This window comes from Sminthopsis crassicaudata, chromosome 3, assembly GCF_048593235.1.
Source record: "Sminthopsis crassicaudata isolate SCR6 chromosome 3, ASM4859323v1, whole genome shotgun sequence".
NCBI classification, from domain to species: domain Eukaryota; kingdom Metazoa; phylum Chordata; class Mammalia; order Dasyuromorphia; family Dasyuridae; genus Sminthopsis; species Sminthopsis crassicaudata.
This window is the reverse complement of record NC_133619.1, coordinates 148,852,447-148,874,641: the sequence shown is the minus strand read 5'-3', so window position 1 is coordinate 148,874,641 and position 22,195 is coordinate 148,852,447. Positions and strand designations below refer to the sequence as shown.

Sequence of the window (22,195 nt, the reverse complement as noted above, 5' to 3'; positions counted from 1 at the left end):
ATATGAGTTTCCAGTATCCATTCAGATAGGAGTTTATTTGAGACAAAACAATTGCCATCATGTGAGAAGCTAAAGAAATAGAAATAAACCATTGTCACCAGAAATTCTTTTTATGCAGAAAATGCTAAAATTTGTTACAAAGCAACATTAATAAGTAGAAATGAGTTCTGTACATGAAATTCCAAAAGAATAATAATGAAATAGTGAATGATTAGCAATGATTATAAATACGGTTTTAAAAAGTTATTTTATGTAGACCCTATTGATTTGTATTTTGTTATAATTTTAGTGGATCTGAAGTGAAGTTTATATGTGTACTAAAAAGGTTTTACATAAGGAGAATGGAAAATTTTACAATGGAAAAACAGTACATTTGGAGTAAGAAAACCCAAGTTCCAATCCTAATTTTGTGTGACTTTTGGGAAAGTAATTTAATCTATCTTGATTTTTAAAAATCTGTCTTGTAATATCTTCTCAGTTATAACTTTTAAAGTACCCCAAATATATATATATATATGTGGTCTACAAGTACATTAACATTTTAAAGTAGAATTACAAAGGCAATATTTAATATGTTTAAAATAATAAATCCTCAATCTCCTAAACAGCATCTCTTTATATATATAATTCTGTTTTTTTAATTTATTTTTTTATAATATTATCCCTTGTATTCATTTTTCCAAATTATCCTCTCCCTCCCTCCACTCCCTCCCCTCCATGATAGGTAATCCCATACATTTTACATGTGTTACAATAAAACCTAGATACAATATATGTGTGTAAATACCATTTTCTTGTTGCACATTAAGTATTAGCTTCCGAAGGTATAAGTAACCTGGGTAGATAGACAGTAGTGCTAACAATTTACAATTACTTCCCAGTGTTCCTTCTCTGGGTGTAGTTATTTCTGTCCATCATTGATCAACTGGAAGTGAGTTGGATCTTCTTTATGTTGAAGATTTCCACTTCCATCAGTAATTCTGTTGTTTTAATGCCAGCTGAAATTTCTCTCATAGCAGTTTGGTAGCATTTATTTAATTAATAAATTTCACATGTACTTAAAAGTTAGAAAACTTTAGTTCATATTTATTTTACCAATTAGATTGAAGTGTGCCCCCTTTTTAAAAAGCAGCCACAGATAAACACATTCCTGTCGTGTGAATGTAATCTATGTGTCTATCTTGCATTTTATTTTAGCAGTGTCTATCTTGCATTTTGCCTAGACTTATGAGTGATAATGGATTTCCCCGTAAAAAAAAATTAATAGTGATTTCCTTTTTTTCTTGTCTTCTTCCTTTTTATATGGTAGTTTTTAATATAGTATGATCTAGTTTTCATCCTTTTAGGTATTTCAGAGCTGTAAGACTTTTTTTTTTTCAATATCTAAGAGTATGAAAGCAAGATCATATAGAACTATATTTAACTGTTATGCAACATGTATTACTGTATGTTCATATTTCTTTCACAGAATTAGAATTATTTCATCTTCCTAATTATCAATTAAACATTTTTTCCTCATAGAAATGAGGAAAATATATTTTTGTGAAGAAGTTAAGTAGTTTAGATTTATTAAGTTCCTCAGCATTTAAAAATGATGGCATGGATAGTATTTTCTCTCATCTTCTTAAGTTAGCTTTCTGAAAAGCTTGAGGAAACACCAACAGTTATTTTAATGTTACTTAAAGATTATTTCATAATCTCTTCATAATACTCTCTCAGAAGACACAAACATTAAATCCACAGATGGAATCTTTCAGTTCAGTTAAACTGAAAGCATCAGGCCCCTTTATAACTTTTTAATAAAAAATTTCATTTCAGAACTGCAATAAATTTAAAGCCTTTTTATTTTGATGTCTGGGTAGCACAGTGAATAGAGTGCTGGACTTGGAGTCAGGAAGACCCAAGTTCAAACCCAGTCTTAGAGACAAATTATATTAACTTATATAACCCTAGGGAAGTCATTTAACCTCTGTCTCTTTCCTCATCAACAAAATAGGAAAAATAGTAGCACCTGCCTTCTAAGGGTCATGAAATGAGCTAATATTTGTAAAGGATTTTATAAACCTTAAAGCACTATATAAATGTTAGCTGTAATTACTATTATCATTATCTCTGTTATTTTTTAGCATTGCTAAACTTTAATTGAAAAATTGATGTTTATGTTCTATTGAATAATAATGAATTTGAAAATTATTCTATTATAGCCATATTTGCTGTGTCCTACTTCATGTACTTAACATGTAATTCTATGAATTGTAGGTTACACTTAAATTAGACAAACAATTGTTACAAATCTTATCTTATCTCCTACCTTTGTGTCTTTGTAAACCATGTTTTCTATACTTAGAATGATCTTCTCCCCTTTTGTTCTTATTTGCTCATGTCCATTATCTATTGAAATCTTTCCTTCAAGTGTTTCTGCCTTGAAGGCATATCCCCAGTTATCTAACTTCCCTCTGGAATCTCTTGAACAAAAGTTTTAATACTTCTCATATACTTATCTTACCTTTTATTTTAGCTTTTTATATGGCTGATTTCCAGTTAGATCATAAGCTTCTTGAAATCAGATGCTATAATACATTGAAAAAAAGTAAATGCTTAGTAATTGTTTGTAAAAGTGAGTTGAATTGATCAAAAGAAAAAGTAAAAGGTAGCAGAAACAACTAACTATCTATAGGCAAGGCTGGAGAACAATGTAGTAAGAGACTTTTCTCATTTATTTTAATTTAGGTGCACTTTAGGGCCTTAGGGATCTGTATCAGCCCTCTACTCCTTATTCTGGAAAGGAGAAGTTAACCAAGGAAAAATATCTTAACAGGTACATTTTTCTCTTTTTAGGACACATTAATTCTTTCCTCAGGTAATTAAGTAGTAGGGACATAGAAAATAAATGAAGTTCCAAATTGGAACATTAGGGCAATCTCAAGTGGTTTGGAGCAGATTCCAGGAAAGATTTACTCAGTGGGGAAAGGCAAGAGACAAGAAAATTTAGATCAATGTCTGCCTTCCAGTATACTAGCTAGACACTTGAAGATAGACACTGGTCAGTATCTCTTACATACTATTTATTGTATATCCTTACTAAAATGTGTTTTTTCTTTTCCTTTTTAGGCCTAGGCCATATTTATTTAAAGGAGATCATAAATACCCCACAGTTACTGAGAACCTACCAGTGATCATACTTTATGCAGAAATGGGTACTAAAGACTTCAATAAATTTCACAAAATTCTTTCTGAGAAAGCTCAAAAAGGAGAAATTCTGTATGTTTTCCGACATTTTATTCAGGTATACTATTTTTATGTAAAGTTCAATATGACTATTAAAATAATGTATATATATATTATATATATAAATTATGAAGTACTTATAGGTAGGTGGCATAGATTCTGAACCTAAATTCAGGAAAATCTGAGTTCAAATGTGGCTATAAGATACTTAAATTGTCACTTTTGTTTTTCTCAATTTTCCCATATGAAAATGGTGATAGTAATAGTACCTATTTCCTCTGCTTTATTGTGAGAGTAAAATGAAATAATATTTGTGAAGTGGTTTACAAACTTAAAGTTCTATATGAATATAAGATAGTTATAGGGCCACAATTACACATTTAGCAATGATATACAATTCAAACGGTCTCTCCTCTCCTCCCTTCTTTTCACTTCTTCTCTCCCCTCCCCTCCTTTCCTTTCCCTCTTTCCTCACCTCTCCCTCTTTCCTTCCTCTCTCTGTTTCTCTCTATATAAAGATACATATGTGTGTGTGTGTATATATATATGTATATGCATCTATATATCTCACATACAAAAATGAATCCAAGATTTTTGTTTTTGTTTTGTCATATACTGTTGTGATAAGACAGCCACCTACCAGTGGCTGCTGGAGGTCTAACTCAGACATGTAGAATGGTTTTATTCATGTGAGAGAATGATGATGATGATACAAAGAGACTCAGAGGCAGTTGTATTATCTGACCTCTCTCCTCTTCCCTCTGCCTCCAATTTATCTCATTCCGCAACACCTGTGTCAGTAAAGACTGAACATTTCTTGATCTCACAGTCTTGATATACTCAAGTAGACATTAGCAAGGTCATATTCAATTCAAACAGCATAGAACTGTTAAACAAAATAATTAAATAAGAATTATAGCTTATTTTTATAATATAGACCAAGGAAGCTAGTCCTAATTTTCTTATTATTTGAGAACATTGCCTTTTAACATTTTTTATGTTACAGAATTTATCATGTACCTTCTTTCACTATTTGATAACATCTAGGAATATATAGCATGGTCTTTTTCTAGAAAATATTACTATTTAATGAAATCATTAAATAGAAAATAAAGTTTATTAAAAGATACCTTTGTTTTAAAAGTCTTAATCTTGTAAGCTAATAATGCCATTTTAATAGAAAGTTAGTTTTCTATAGTACATAGATGAAAGTCTTGAATAGATATTGATGTACTAAGAACATAAATAATAACAAATAATATTAATCATTTTTATACTTAAGTAAATATCATAAGGACTTCTGTTAGGTAACTATTATCTTGTTCTAGAGACATATATATATATATGTACATATATATATATATATATATATATATGAAATTAATAAAGGTGAATTTCTTTAAAATATTTAAGCAAATTTTACCCATTAATTTGTCTAAATCAGTAAAATTTTAAGTTATTGAGTACTATTATTTATGACTGACATCATCTTTCTATCCTCTTTCTAATCCATTCTCCATTATCTTTCTAAAACACAGGTTTGACTATGTTACTCTTCCACTTAATAAATTCGAGTAGCTAGTGCCTAGGGTATGTGCCCCTTTCACTTCTGCCTCTTATAATCTTTACTTTCTTTAACAGCCCAGCTCAGGTCATGCTATTTAATGAAGTCTCTCCTGAATTTTTACCACCAATCCCTGCATCATTCCCCATGCCTAATATGGAGAAAGAAGTAGGAAAATGTATGAAAGATTGTTTATCTCTCCATTCAACAGGCTAAATATTAGGGGTTACAAATATAAACTTACAGTTCAAATATTAGATCATAATAATCAAAATAATATTTCATTACATTCATATAGCATAACTTATTCAGCCATTCCCCCACTGATAGGCATCCACTCAATTTCTAGTTCCTTGCCACTACAAAAGGGTTGCTACAAACATTTTTGCACATGTGGGCCCTTTTTCCTTTTTTGGATATTTTTTTAGAATCCTTTTTTTAGGATATTTTTCCTATATTTTTGGGATATAGACTCAGTAGAGACACTGCTGGATCAAAGGGTACTCACAGTTTAATAGCCCTTTGGGCATAGTTCCACATTGTTCTCCAGAAGTAACATTCTATTTTTAAAATGATTAACAACACAGCATGTGTTGCTTTTAACCAGAATTTTGATTTTATCATTTGATTGACTTTTTTGAATAGCCTCTTTAAATGTATTCTTAAATAAAATAATAAGTTAGAAACTTTTAAAAATTCACTTTCATCAGATTACTAAAATTATAAATAAAGCAGTTTTCACACATCCTATCTTCTAATATAGCATGTGCCTAACAGTTTTATAGATAGTTTGAGAAACTGACAAATTATATCTCAGATGTGGGCAGGATCACTAAGTATTTGTCTGCATATTTCACTCTTATGATGAGGCTGATTATAACCTGTTCCTCGTAGGGCATAAGTTATAAAGAAAGTGTTGGTCAATAAAGTTTCCTGTGCCAATGTACTCATAGTCTGTATCTCTGTTCCATTGACAATGCATAAAGATAAAGATATTTAAGAATGTCTGACAAGTACCTTTTGGTAACTGGGAGAGGGGGAACAGATTTCAGAAGCAGGAAGCTTCTTGAGAAGGAAAGAGGGTTTTGAGAGAATGACAACACACTGCTGTCTTTATATTAAAGGATAGGATTGCTAAATGAACCTTACCTGATGAAAGAGAAAGCCATACATACTACTCCCTTTAAGGAAGTATATGGCCAAAAATGTACTGAGGATTAAATTTAGCTTACCATCTAGGCTGTTACTAGTGTATTTGACTTGGAGATAACAATGGATTACTATCATAAAATCAAAAAGTTAGAATTCGAAGGGACTTGGAGGTCTCCTATTAGATTTCATTTTTCTCTAAGTTGCTAAAATGAGAAAATTTAGTGCCTAAAACAAATGTTACTTATGATTTTATATCATCCTAAGATAGAATTGGATTTTATTATTCTAATTTATGACCCTTTAGAAAATTTTGTTTGGATTTAGAACTCAAAATTTTACCCAAAAAATGAATGCTGGAAAACTATGTTTACATGTAATTGGAAAAAAACAGATTATAAAGGGCTGAAACTATGAAAAGGTACACTTGAATCAGACAACCAATCTCTTAAAGCTAATTACCTATTCAACAATGACTCTATTGTTGTATATTGTATATGCTTGGAAAAATGGCCCTTCTCACTACTCTGTGCTGGCTCAATCTTTGGGGTTAAGATAATCTTAGGCAAGGATTAGATCAGGGTGGGGTGACAGAGGCCAGAGATTCACTTGGCAGCAGGATGAGGAGGAGAAAGGTGGAGATTCTGGACTCCAAAATCAAGAAGAGATCTTTGGCAAAACTCCTGGCAGTTTGCCTGCTTCTCCCCCTAAAGACCAAGGACTTTTACTTATCCTAACTCTGGCTGATCCTGAGACCTCCAGGAAAAAAAATTCAGTAGTATATTGTTAAGTCCAAACTGTTAGTTTGTATTTAACAATATACTACTGAATTATTTTTCCTTTATTAAAGCTTCTTTATTTTTCAAAACATATGTGTGGACAATTATTCAACATTAGCCCTTGCAAAACCTTGTATTCTGATTTTCTCCCCTTTTCCCCTGCCCCTTGTCTAAATGGCAAGTGGTCCAATATATGTTAAACATGGTAGAAATATATGTTAAATCCAATATATGCATACATATTTATATAATTATCTTGTCACAAAAGATGAATTTTTTTAAAAATAAAATTTTGTTTGGAACAGTAGTAGATATAATTTTATGGAATATTATATGTATTTTTCAAATTGAGAGAAATAGATAAACATAATTACTTCAAACTCAATGTAAGTGGTAAGAAATATCACTTGCCATCATATTAGCTATTCTTAGAGCAAAAATTATCTTTTATTTGAATCTTTTGTCCCTCATATCAAATCCATCAATAAAATTTAACTTTTATCTGCAATTTAAGCAAGTGAGCCATATTATTTAAATAACATACTAGTGATCTGAAAACAATCAAAGGATTCTTTAAATTACATATATACAGACACATCTCCATCTTTGCTTCTATCTCTTATATATATACTAGACTTATTTCATTGATATGTGGAACTCCAAAAACTTCTACCTTTGCAGATCAGCAGCTGCCCTCCAAATTAAAGACTTAGCAGGCTAGCTGGGACACAAACCAGTATATATCAGAGACAGGATTTGAACACATTGAGAACCCAGGTATTCTATACTCTGAAACCAACTCTCATAGTGTTTTAGCAATCTTTAGATATAAAGTTGTTTGGGGTTTAGCATGAAAGAATTATAGATTCTCAGAAGAACATTATTATTTTTCTTATAATTCTTATATTTATCATTAGTCCTATTTATTATTGCAACATCTTAAATTAGTAACAAACTCACGAAGGAAAAATTTGAAAAAACTGGTATGTTAATGGGTTGAGAAGATCCATATTTTTGTTTAAAATTTTTTTTCAGATGTCATAGGGATAAAAACTGATAAGGTTATCACACTTTTATGTTAGAATTTACTAAACAGCACAAATACACTATAAACTTATAATATTTTGACTTGACATATATATATATATATATATATGTGATATGTACATATATTAGGGCTTATTTTAGTTTCAGTTTCTTTTTTATGCTTCTTTGTTATATGTGTTTTCAAAATTTAAACTATATCCTAGGGTATTTCTTTAATAATCATAAAAATTATCTAATAATCACAGAAATCATATGCTTTTCACAAGAAGAAATAATTTTAGCTTTTTTGTTCATAAACTTATTTTTTTAAAAACAGAAACTAGGCTCTAGGAAAATGAACTTATCTGGATATGGTGTGGAACTTGCAATTAAGAGTACTGAATACAAAGCACTGGATGATACACAGGTTAAAGGTAGGTTCATTTCTAATACTAATAGCAGAGTTTTTATGGTTATCAGATCCTAAATATGCTCATTTTTAGGGAAAATAGTGTTTGAGGTATAAGCTGAGATAGTGAAGGAAAACAAAGAAGTATGTAATGAATAGGTGGGGGAATTTTATTGTTTAACTTATTGAACATTTTCTGATAAATTATCAAAAATTTCATGATAAAGTGGGAACTTATCCAGCATGTTACTCTATTTAAGTGTGCTTTAAGTGATGCTCTAATTTACCTAGTTGGTACACTTTGGATATTCTTTACATATATTTGATTGATGGCTAAAAGAATATTAATTCTCATATTATAAATTGTTTCCCTCAAATTGAGTTATCACCATCAATTAACATTTAGACAATGACTACATCTTTTCTTAGAGTTCCCTCTTCCAAGCTAAATAAACAACCTTACTTCCTTGAATAGCTGCTCACTTTTGCTCAGCTTGTTAATGTCTTCCTAAAATATGGGGTTAAGAAATGAACATGATATTCATAATAATGCTCTGACCAGAACAATTTGCAAGGGGACTATCACTTCCCTTATTCAGAATATTATATCTTAATGCAGTCTAGCCAAGGATTAACTTTCTTTTTTTTTTTTTTTTCCCCCACTGTTATGTCACACTTAACTTATACTGACTTTGCATACAATTTCTTTCATTGACTCCTTATTCTATGGCTCCCTCAGTGTATCAATACCCCAGGCTTTGTCAATAACTCTTTTATTCACTCTGGAGCCCTCTCTTTTGGTTTCCTTATTGAATTCCCTATATTTCAAACATGATTTCTATACAAAGAACCCTCAAAATACATCTTTAGTACTGACAATCTTTCTTCTAAGCCTCCAAATCACACTTTCAACTATCTACTTCTCTCAATCTTGTTGTCCAGTTAGTACCTCCAGATCTTTTTGTCTAACACTGAATTATTCATCTTTCCCCCTAAAACGTTTATTCCTTCTCTTTCAATTATATAACCATTTTCCTAATCAGTCATGCTTATACCCTTAATGTCATCTTTGAGTACCTTCACTTTTTAGTGTTACATATAGTCACTTGTTGATTCTGACTGCATTTTAATTGTGCTTCTATTTTAACCATAAGTTTGTCTGTAATTTTTGTAATAAGTATTCTTTGAAGTTGATTATGGTAAACACTAAAATATTCTACATTTTCTTCCTCTGCTCAATATATACAGCTATGAATAATACAGTGATTGAGGATGATAATGAACCAACTGAAGTGCAAGGATTTCTCTTTGAAAAATTGAAGTAAGTCAACCCAACTTTCAAAATCAACTTTTTGGTTTTTTTTTTCAGATTAACTCTTTTAAGATGAAAGAGAAAGTAATCAGACCATTCAAAAACCATGGAATTTAATTTGCTTTCTGTTAGCAAGAGATTAATGTATGAACTAGAATTTGCCATGTATGGAAACTGTAATTAATATTCTTAGTTAATTTGTTATTTTAAAATTCTTTTCAAAGTTACATAAACTGTGGACTGTGAAATGTATATTTAAAATTTCAGAAACATTTTAATCATTGAGAAGGCAAAAATGATGTAATTACCTTTATATATACCATTTAAAAGTTTGAACTGATTACAGTAATTTATAAAAAATATACTGTAGGTTAATTTGCAAGTAATAGTGCCATACATAATTTTGCTTTGGGCAGTTATTTTATATGAACTTTTTCCTTTGAATTTTTATTAGTTATGTTTTTGTTGACTTCATTTATGGTTAATTAAGAGAAAAAGTTTCCTACTATACCTATACCTACTATATGATAAAATTATCAGACTAACAATAATATAAATATCAAACATAGTCAAACCATGCTATTTCTTGTACACTTAGACTTTTCTTTCAACAAAATAAAGTTGAGATTTACAATTAATTTTTTAGATTCTCTTTAAAAATAGTTATCATGTCATATTATTTTGAGAGGAAATGCGCTATGATTTAGTTCAATTATTTTAGTCATGTCTGATGATCCATTTGGGATTTTTTTGGCAAAGATACTGGAGTGAATTGGCATTTCCTTCTCCAGCTGATTTTGCAGATGAGAAAACTGAGGTAGAGTTTAGTGACTTGCCCAGAATCACAGAGTTGGTAAGTATCTGAGGTCAGATTTGGAATCAGGAAGATGTCTTTCTGACTCCAGATCTAGCATTCTATCCATTGCACTACCTAGCTGTCCTCTATAAAAGGTAGCCATTATTAAATTATCATACTATAATTAAGCCATCATTTGTCAGAGTGTGAACAACATCCTTTTGTAATTGATTCATTTTTAAATATTTTTTTAAAAAATATCCTAAGATTAGCCTTCTTAAAATTGAAAAGAATTTTAGAGATTAGCTCACTTCACTCTTCATTGGGCAATATGTCTTCCAAGTTTTTGTTGAAACCTTCCTCTTTATATTTCTTTCAGTATAATGACAATCCATCACATTCATTTACTATAACCATTCCCCAGTTGATGAATGTTTTCCGTTTCCTTCCTCAGCAATGCAAAAATTTCCGCTATAAATATTTTTGTACATATGAGTCTTTTTCTTTGATCTCTTTTGAGTATAAACCTAGTAGCAGTATTCCTCAATCAAAGACTATGTCCAGTTTTATAGCGCTCTGGGCATAGTTTCAAATTGTTCTCCAGTTCGGTTAGACTAATTCATAGCTTCACCAACAGTGTTTATTTAATATTCTTTGATTTCTTGATCATTTTTTTCCAGATGAACTTCATCATTTTTTTCTGGCTCTAAAAAGTTCTTAATTGGTAACTTCATAGTTATGGTACTGATTAAATAATTAATTTAGATAATATTGTCATTTTAAAAAATTAATATATTTTATTTCTCCCCCCTCCAGTTACATGTTAAATCAATTTTTAAAATTTTAAGAATTTTTTTTAAGTTTTGAGTTCCAAATTCTATTCATCTCTCCCTCCTTCCATTTCTACTTCCCTAAGATTATAAGCAAGCAGATATAGGTTAAACATTAAAAATGATTTAAAGCAGCGCTTTCTTAAACTTTTTTCACTCACAACCTCTTTTTGTTCAATAAATTTTTATGTAATACTGGGCATATAGGTATATAAAACAATTACTGATAATAATAAATTATAATTTTGCTATCCTCACATTCATTTAGAAGACCTTATATGACATTGCAAACCACACTTTAAGAAGCTGGGATTTCAAGCATTTTTTCATATGAATATAGATAACTTGATTTCTTCTTCATCTGGGAAATGCTTGTATTTTTTTTGTAAATTTGACTCATTTCCCTATATATTTTAGAAAAGGCCTTTATTTACTTTTGATAATTTGATTGATTGATTTGATGCTTGTTGCAGAATTTTCCTCCAGTATTTTTTTCTTTTAATTTTGATTTGCATTGGTTTTGTTTGCATAAAAACTTTAAAATTTTATATTATCAAAATTATCTATTTTATATTTTATAATGCTCTCTATATTTTCTTTGTTCCTAAATTCTTCTCTTATCCATACATCTGACAAATATAAACTATCCCATGTTCTCCTAATTTGCGTATGATATCACCATTTATGTGTAAATCATAACTCTATTTTCACCTTGTCTTTATATATAGTGTAAAATGTTGATCTGTGCCTAGTTTCTGCCATTCTTTTTTTTCTCAGTTTTCCCAATAGTTTTTTCTCAAACAAAGTTGTTCCAAACAATATTATTATTGTTCCAAAAGTCTGGATCTTTGGGTTTATCATATACTAGATTACTGTGGTAATTTACTGTAATGTAATGTAATATGCCAGATCATTTTGGTAATTGCTATTTTATAATAGTTTAGGATGTGGTATGGCTAGATGCTTTCCTTCCCATTTGTTTCCCTTTAATTCCCTTAATATTCTTGGCCTTTTGTGGCTTTTTTTTTTCCAGATGAGTTTTTGTTGCAATGTTTTCTGATCTGTAAAATGACTTTTGATAATTTGATTGATATTGCATTGAATGGATAGGTTAATTTAGGTATTTTCATTTTATTGGCTTGGTATGCCAACGAAAAGTTTATATTTTTCCAATTGTTTAGATCTGACTTTGTGTCAAAATCTTTTGTAATTGTGTTCATATGGTTTCATAGGTGTTTCAGCAGGTAGATTCCCAAGTATTTTATAGTCTACAGTTATTTTAAGTGGAATTTATGTCTCTTTCTGCTGGACTTCATTAGTAATACACATAAATGTTCATGAAATATGTGGGTTTTGTTTTGTATCTTGCAACTTTCTAAAGTTGTTAATTTTTTCAAGTAGTTTTTTTAGTTGATTCTCTAGGATTCTCAAAGCGTAATATTTATATCACCTGATTGTATTGGAAAGGCTTCTAGTTTATCCTTATTACAGATAAGTCTTGCTGATGGTTTTAGATAATATTACTTATCATTTTAAGATAATTTCCATTTACTTCTCTGCTCTCTAGTATTTTAATAGGAATAAGTATTGTAGTGTGTCAAAGTTTTTTCTGCATCTATTGAGATAATCATTATTTCTATTGCTTTTGTAACTGATATGTTTTATGTTAATAGTTTTCCCAATATTAAAGCAGCCTTGCATTCCTGGTATAAATCCCACCTGGTCATAGCTTAGGTCATAGATCCTTGTGACATATTGCTGTAATTTCTTTGTAGTATTTTATTTAAAAATCTTTCCATCAATATTCATTAGGGAAATTGGTCCATAATTTTTTTCTCTGTTTTGATTCTTCCTGATTTAGGTATTAGCACTGTATTTGTGTCATAAAAGGAATTTAATAAGACTCCTTATTCACTTATTTTCCCAATAATTTTTATCATACTGGGATTAATTGATCTTTAGATATTTGGTAGAATTCACTTATGAGGCCGTCTGGTCTTGGGGATATTTTCTTATGAATTTCATTCATGACTTGTTCAGTTTCTTTTTCTAAGATTGGGTTAAGTATTTTATTCTTTTAACCTGGATAGTTTATATTTTTTATATATTCATCCATTTCATTTAGATTGTCCAATTTACTGACACATAATTGAGCAAAATAGCTCCTAATAGTTGTTTCTAATGAATTCACCTTTTTCATTTTTGATACTATCAATTTGATAGTTTTTATTTGATGATACCATATAGGTATAGTATTGATATTGTTCATTATTCATATTACTTTTCAGCAAAAAGTGATTTAACTATCTATTTCAATTTTGTTTCTTTTTGCTTTTATTTTGCCTAAGGTCATCATTGCTATTCTTACTTGTCTTTAAACTTCAGCCAAAGCATAATAAATTCTGCTCCAGCCTCATATTTTTAGTCTGTAAAGATGCCACTAGGAACTGCATGAATTCAGCTATAAATAATGTTTATAGCAATTGACAAACCTAAGTAATTGGAGTAATATTAATTGCTCAAATGTAGCTTGAGATAACAAAAATTTTCAAAGTACCCAAACTAATCTTTTCAATGCTGTGCCAATTAAACTACTAAAATATTATTTCATATAACTAGAAAAGAAATCCATCTCATGAAATAAAAGGTCAAGAATATATAAGAAAAATTCAAAGGAAGATAGGCTAGCAGTAACATTTCAAAAAGACCAGGAAGCAGTAGTCATCATAATGATTTAGTATTGGTTAAAAAATAGGGATCAATCAGTTGGATAGATTAAAAACACAGCAATTAAGAGCAAATAATTATAATAGCAAAGTATTTGATAAATCCAAAAATCTCAGGGAAGAATTTAGTATTTACTAGGAATAAATAAGAAGAGAGTTCATGGCCAAGCATTTTCACTCCTCAGGCCTAGAATTCTCTCCCTCCTTGTCTTTACCTTCTGACGTCCCTGGCTTCAAGACCCAGCTAAAATCTCACCTCTTACAGGAAGTCTTTTGTGAATTCCCCTTTAATTCTAATACTTGTCTTTTGTTGATTAATTTCAATTTATCCTGTTTACATCTTGTTTATACTTAGTTGTCTGTATATTGTTTTTTCCATTAGATTGTTCAGGAATGATCCCCTTTTTATCCACAATAGTTAACCACAGTGCCTGGTATGTAATTGGCTCATTATAAATATTTACTGACTAAACTGACCAAACAAGGAATAAAATCATACAAGATAAAAAAAATTCACATAAAAACATTAAAATTAAGAAGGATACAAGTACTTGGGGTCAGGGGAATCTATGCAGTAAGTTTCTCTATTAAAGGTCTCAGTTCCAAGATATATTAGTATCAAGGAGAGTGACTTATTTCATATCCATTGAGTTAAGAGCTAGGACACTCCACTACCAAAATTCTGTAAACTACAATAAAGTATAAATATCATTTCCCAATGAATAAGTTGTCAAAGAATATGAATGAGAAATTTTTTAAAGAAAGAAATTCAAGTCATGAACAACCATTTTTCAAATGCTCTAAATAACTGATTAGAGAAATGTAAATTAAGACAACTCTTAGTTTCCATTTTTTTACTCATCACATTGGCTAAATGCCAAAAGAAGAAAGTGACAAAAGTTGATGGGAAAACAGACACAGTTATGTATTAATGGTGGATCTGTGAATTGAGCTAGTCACTTTTAGAAAGAAATGAGCCAATTATATACCAGCATTGTTATTAACTATTGTGGATAAAAAGGGATCGTTCCTGCACAATCTAATGGAAAAAACAATATTATTTCTTTTTCTTTTATTGTTTAGAGGATATGAAGTAAGTTGAACAGTGTAAAAAAAGCCTATTAATCATGAAAATATTTTAAAAGAAAATATAGAAAATAACATCTGAAAAAGCTGAATTTTAATATAATTAGAAAAAAGTAAATTATATCATATTTAAAAGTATCTTTGTCAATACTAAAATTATACTGATTGTTGTATCTAGCAGCATAATGTAAAGATTTATGTAGAAAATAGTAATTGAATCGCAAAAGTGTTTAAACGAAAAATAATAGTGGAAGATCTTAACACATTGCCCCCAGTATTTGATAAATCAAAAAAAGTTTAAAATGAAATTATAGATTTGGAAAATATAGGGAAGTTAGGGAAGAGAAAAGTAGACTTTTTTCAAATGCATATGAAAGCTACATAAATTGATCATGTTTTAGTTTTTAAATGGTAAATTCTAAAAACTTTTGTACAGTAACTTTCAAGTCAGTAAATGCTTAGTATCTGTGATCTTGGACAATTCATATTATATCCCTGGACTTCAATTTCTTCATTTATATAATAAAGGAGTTGGATTTGATGATTTCTGAAGTTCTTTTCAGTTCCAGATCAACAGACCATTAAAGTTTTATTCTAGTGTCTTCTTAAGGCATGTACATGATTCCTTTTTTTTTTTTTTTTTTCTGAGGCTGGGGTTAAGTGACTTGCCCAGGGTCTCACAGCTAGGAAGTGTTAAGTGTCTGAGATCAGATTTGAACTCGGGTTTTCCTGAATTCAGGGCTGGTGCTCTATCCACTGCGCCACCTAGCTGCCCCCACATGTACGTGATTCCTGAGGCTATGGCAGCAAAGCACAAGTTCTGACAAATCTTATAGCTTGTGTGTATCAGAGGCTAGAGTTGAACTCAGATATTTCTAATGCTAAAATCCCATCATAAACTATACTGCACTGCTATTGGAAGAGCAAAAACTCAGGGAGGGGTGCTTTTACTAGTAATAAAAATAATTTTTATTTTTCTGAATTAGCTGATTAATTGGTGTAGTGATAAGACTAATTAAAACTGTGATAATGGCATGCATGCATATTTTAAATTTTATCTGATCCTAAATTCAGTCAATTAGCAACTGAAAATATTTTATGGTAATCTATGTCTTGTCTTTATATTCAGACAGATAATCCACTTATCAAGCAAAAAGATATTTAAGAGATTTTAGTTTCAAAATTTTGGGCAGAAATTATGGTTAAGTTCCAAGTTAATCATTGTATTTCAGTTAACTTCATCATTGAAGTTACAAAACAATTTGATTTTGTGTGTGTGTGTGTGTGTGTGTGTGTGTGTGTGTGTGTACTGTAATAATTATATAATATCTGCCATGTCATTCTCCCTCCTTCCTTAAGGAGTTGATCACCTAACTTACATCTTGTCCTCTCTCACACTACAAAACTTTAATATTCATGAAGATGCTCCTTCAAATCTCTTAATATTGCATTTCCCCAACTATCATAATAAGGCCTGTGGCTTTCTCCTTTACTCCATCTTGACCTCACATAATGGATGGTCACACACTAGATTTACCTATTACCTACAAGTTTTTGGCTTCCCTAATTAGAAACACTTCACATTTTCTTACCTGACCATTAGCTGTTAATCCACTTCTTCATTTGCCTCATCCTATCTATATGTAATATTTTCCTGCTTAAACACCTCCAATTTCTTTACCCCTCTTTTCTTCCATTCTGACCTCAATTTAAAATAGCCATTCCAATTTAAAAAAAAAATCATTCCCTTCTCAGCCAAAATCCTTAAAAATTCTGACTACTAAAAATTCTGACTACTTATTAACTCCTCTTTCCTCTCACTCTTCAACCTTCTATAATTTACTTTTTAGTTTCATCAGTCAATCAATCATAATTACTCTTTCCAAATTTACCAGTGGTCCCTTAATTACTAAATCTGATGAACGTTTCTTCATATTCATATTCCTTGACTCATCTGTAATATTTTGTATGATAGCTATGTTCTCCTCATGGACACATTTTTTTTTCTGTGTGTTTTTATGCTATTATTTTTTCCTGGTCCACCTGCCATTTGTTTGACTGCATTTTCTCAGTTACTTTTACTGATTCATTTCTATCATATTCCCTAACTATAATTATTCCAGAAGATTCTACTCTGTCCTGTTTAAAGTTCTCATTGGGTTTTCTTGGAGGTCTCTAGGCAGCCTTCTTTTCAGCTTAGTAATCACCGTGAGAGTAGCCAGGGGTTAAAGTCCACATCCTTTATTATCTCTTTCAAAGTTTTGTCTCCTTGCCTGGGACTTCAGCTAGCTTTCTAGGCCTTCCGGAATCTTGGTTTTAGTGGAGAAGAAAGGAGGTCAGGCCAGCCACCAGGAGCCTGACTGAAGATGGAATTGAATCTGTTTCTCCTTCACTCTGAGAGCTTAAGCTCCTTCCTCCAGTTCTCTTGTCTGTTCTGCCTCTGAATGAATCTAGCTGAGGCTCCCAGCTTATATGCTCTACACTGAGTATAAACCAATCATTATATTACTGGGAAACCATTATTTGTTGTAAGATTAAATCAATCATACTGAACTTAGAGAACATTAATCACCATGCTAAACTAGATACCCATTGTCTTATCAATTCCACTGAATTAGCCCCTTGTAAGAATCCTTGTTTTAAGTTCAGAGTTCTGGCCCATAACAGTCCTAGGTCCTCTTCTCTTGTACTTTCTCTCAGTTGTTTGTCAGCTTCCATGACTTTAACCATCATCTCTGTAGATAACTCCTAGGTCTATCAAGCCAGCTCTACTTTCTCTGCCATGGTTTTGCAGTTGTCTGTTGGACAGTTCAAACTGAAGACATCATAAAATTCACCTTGCCTAACACTAAACTGGTAATCTTTCCCCCTCTACCAAACTTTATTTTTTCTATCAAAAGCACTTTTGTCCTTCCATTTCTCAGGTTTGTTATCTCAACATTATTCTGGACTAATTATTTTCCCGCATCCCATATATCCAATCAGCTTCCAATCTTGCCATTTGTACTTTCACAACATTTCTCACCTCCTACCCATTCTCTCCATTCACACAGTTACTACTTTATTTCAGGATCCCATTATCTTCTGCCTAGAATTATTGCAAAAGGCTTCTAATTAGTCTCCCTATCTCAAGTCTCTCCCTACTGTATATAGCTTACACAAGTAAGACAGGCTACCAAAGTAATTTTCTGTAAGCACATTGTGATTGTGTGACTCATTTAATCAACTATGGTACTTCCTCTGGAATAAACCTCTTCATTTAGATTTTAAATCCCTATTCAACATGGTTCTCATCTATCTTTTCAACTTCATTGGACATTGCTTCTACTTCCATGTTCTGTGGTCTAATTAATTTGGTTTTCTCACATTTTTTTTGACATTACATTCCATTTTCTTTATCTGTGCATTTTCATTAACCATTTCTAGAATGTACTTCTCTTATTATACTTCAATCTCAAAGATTATCTCTCTTCTTTTAAGATGTAGAGGAAGCATCATCTTAAACATGAAGCCTTCCTGATCCCTCCAAGTCTTAGAACTTTGACTCCCAAAAAACCTAGTAATTAAGTATGTTGTATATACATGTGATATGTGTGTTTTAATATACGCATATGCATATATGTATAAGGTTTATATAAGCACATACATGCACACACTCATTGCCTTCTTTAGAATATAAGCTCATTATGAATAGGCATTCTTTTCATCCCATATTGCATAGCAATTGGTATATAGTAGACATTTAATAAATACTTGATTAGCTAAGTATATATTCACTCTTCATTTTAATTTTTTAATCTTATTTTTTACAGGAATGTTCATCATATGTGCTTGTTGATAAATTGAATTAATTGCTAAATAAGCTATTTTAAAATATTCCATTTGTTCATTTGTTTCTAAAGTATCACTGTTCCACAGATTTGGAAAGAATAATGCCAGAAATATTATAATTTAATCATATGTATAGTAAAATATATTTTCAGTTTAGAACCACATTAAATAGAATTGTGAAATGTGTGAACTATAAGGTAAAAACCTCATTAATTATAAATGGAAAGAAAATACAAATTAATGAAGCTAATGTAGAACTTTCAGAATTAAAGGATGTTGATAATTTTATGTGAACAATATTAACTGTTAAATAAAGTCATAAAACATTTCTATAAGTAATAGTTGACAATAATTAATATTAATGTTTTAATCCAGAGAAATATACCCAGATCTTAGAGAAAATCTGAAAGAGTTCCGAAAACATCTTATCCAAAGTAGTAAAGAAATGGTACCTCTAAAGGCCTGGGAGCTGCAAGGTATAGTATGTAGACTTACTATAAATACATTTTATAATGAACTCACTTGTTTTTGCAGGTAGAGTGGAAAGAGCAGTAGACTAAAACCCAGGAGACCCAGATACTAGTTTTTCTTCTATCCTTCCACTCTTAATGTCTATATGATTTTAGATGAGTTATTTAAAACCTGAATTCATTTCTTCAACTTCAAAATGGACAAAAATCTACCCCTCCAGTCTACATTCATAGTTATTTTTATGCTGAGATGAGATGATTTGGGATTATAAATTTAGAGGAAGAAAAGACTTTCAAGATCTAGTTCAGGTCCCCATTTTTTAGATGAGACTGAACCTAAATGTTTAGATAACATATAAAAGTAGAAGAGTTCATTGATCATGGTTCTCCGTAAGTCCATATCTAGTCCTCTTTCCACTATTTGATTCCCTCACATTTCATATGTAAAGGTACTTTGAAAACTGTAATATTATATAAATGTTTTTGTTTGTTGTTAGAAAGACCTGGGTTCAAGAGTTTCCCTGGACTTAGGAGTTATGTGACCTTGTACAAGTCATTTCATCTTTTTTATGCCTGAGGCAACTTCGCAAAACTCAAAACATAATAAGTCATAGATAGTTGTAATTTTTATGGTGGAGGAAATTCTCATTTAAGAAATTTCTGAAGCTGGTGAAACTGCAGTCATTTTGTATATAATATAATATTAATATGTAAATAATATGAATGTTAATTATCTAATTACAATTAATACCACATTTTATACATGATGTTAGATTGTGGTTTGTATGTATAAATTTTATAAGTACTAAAATTATTCCAAAAGTAGTTATTTTAAATTTTTAACTTTTTAAAAAGTATGCTTATCTAATAATTTCACCCAAAGTATTAAATCTTGTTTCTAAAAATCTTAAATGCCCCATATAAAAGGAAATAACATATCTTGACCATAAAGTCAGGACATATCAGAGTATCATCTTTCTTTTCCTTCTCTTATAAATTTTGATCTTATTACACTGCTGCCTGTCCCACTGACAAATTTTTAATGGAAAGATTGAATGAAAGGACAGGCTATTAAAAACTTTCACATAGAATAGAAATGAAAACCAAATGTAAGCAAGTTGATTTCTATGCAACTTTCATACTGATGATATGCAGGCAGATATTCTGTTGCTAAAATGTCTTTGGATTCAATTATAAATCATGTAGAATTGTGATTTTTCCCTTATACAATTTCTAATAATGTAGCACTGGTGTATGTCATGAAGAAATGTCATACATTACTTTTTATCACAACCTCCATTATATATTAAAGGTGAGAATAGATGCTTGTGAAACTTGAAATATATTGCATTATGAAGTTTAAACAATGAGAATGTGATGCCTTTAAAAGGAATAGTAGCATATATATGTATACATACATATCACATAGACTACATCTTTCTTAAAAATCACATTATTGTTTTATCATTTTGCAGAATAAGTACCGCATTGGTCTCAAATTTATCTCATTAAAACAAGAATTTTCAAACATCATGACAAAAAATGTCTAATATGATATTGGTATTCAAAACAAGTTTTCAAAAATCTTTTTGTCCTTAAGGATAATATTATTGGAAAACTTATATGTCAGATATTTAGAGAGTAGTGATGATGTGGTCAAACATGAATACTTTTATATTGGATATTTGAGAAATGACATTTGTATATAATATAATAAAATTGAGTTAATGGTGGCCAGACTATTAAATTTGAATATAAAATCTACCCTCTACCACTTTGAATTCATTTCAAATCTTAAGCCACATTAATGCCTGAAGTGTATCTTCATAAATGCAATTAGGAGGGGGAACATGACCAGGTAGCAGTTTATCCAGAAAAAAATTTGGAGATTTTAGTGAACCACAGGCTCAATATAAGTGTCATAGTATGTGGCAAATGCAATTTTAGGCTAATTTAAATGAGATTTAATATTAAGAACTACTAAGTTAGAAACCTACTGTTCTTTATCTAGTCAGGTCACATTATAGAAAAGACATTGATTAAACTAAAAAGTGATATAGTCATCCAAATGAGGACCAATTAAGTGAAGTGGGAATAATTAATTTGCAGATGAATAGACTGAGAGATGGGGAAGAGAGGAGATGGGAAAAATAGACATCTTCAAATTTTTGAATGTCTATAGCATGAAAGAGGGATTAGATTTGTGTCAGTTCTAAAAGTCAGAGCTAGGAACAATGGGCAGAAGTTGTACCGAAGCAAATTTGGACTTAAAAATAAGGAAAAGCAACTCTACAAGATAGCTATAGAGGCGGATTGTGTTAACAGTTTGGGGGGAGCTGTGGGAAGAGAATTAAGAAACATCTATAGAAAGTGATGCTTTTGAGCTTTATTGTGTTTCAAGATTAAAAAGAAGAGATAAAATCTAGGAAAGAAGGGTAGTCAGCAGCCAGAGTACTTTTTATATCTATGTTGTCTTAACTCACATGCAAGAGCAATCCCTACTTAACATATCCAGCAGTTGTTCTTTCAACACATACTTCAAAGCATGTTTCCTCCAAAAAGGAAGAACTCATCACCACTTAAGGTGGCTCATTCCACTTTTGGGCAGTTCTAATTTTTAGGAAAATTTTCCTAGCTATCCTACATTATAATGGTTCTGCCCTCAGAGTCAAATAGAATTATTTTAATCCCTCCTATAAAATAAACTCTAGATTTTCAACATCTTTTTTTAATGATCTGTTGTGTAATTCCCCCTAGGAATCTATAGTCAGATTTGATACCTCCCTGTTTTTTGAAAATTGAAATAATATTTACCCTTCTCTGGTCTTGTGATACCTTTTCCATTTTCCATGATCCAGTATCCCTGGCAGTAACCCAGATATCTACCAGCTTTTTCAATAACCGAGGATTTACTTCATTTGGCTAAATGACCTGAATTTATTGTGATCTCTCATCTTGGTTATAAGGAAAAGGAATAGAAAGGAATAAG

The 22,195-nt window shown here is 30.6% G+C and overlaps 1 protein-coding gene across 4 annotated transcripts in view; it reads left to right on the top strand.

Moving 5' to 3' along the window:
- The window catches only part of UGGT2 (UDP-glucose glycoprotein glucosyltransferase 2), a 197,451-nt gene that overhangs the window by 41,056 nt on the left and 134,200 nt on the right, over positions 1 to 22,195 (top strand). For 3 of the 4 annotated variants that reach the window (XM_074299372.1, XM_074299374.1, XM_074299373.1), the window contains 4 exons: positions 3,112 to 3,286; positions 8,084 to 8,180; positions 9,404 to 9,476; positions 19,112 to 19,212. In XM_074299372.1, coding sequence (XP_074155473.1) covers positions 3,112 to 3,286; positions 8,084 to 8,180; positions 9,404 to 9,476; positions 19,112 to 19,212 — 446 coding nt within the window. Of the gene's footprint in view, positions 1 to 2,730; positions 2,819 to 3,111; positions 3,287 to 8,083; positions 8,181 to 9,403; positions 9,477 to 19,111; positions 19,213 to 22,195 lie in introns of those variants that run through there. The other variant, XM_074299375.1, reaches the window with a different exon arrangement.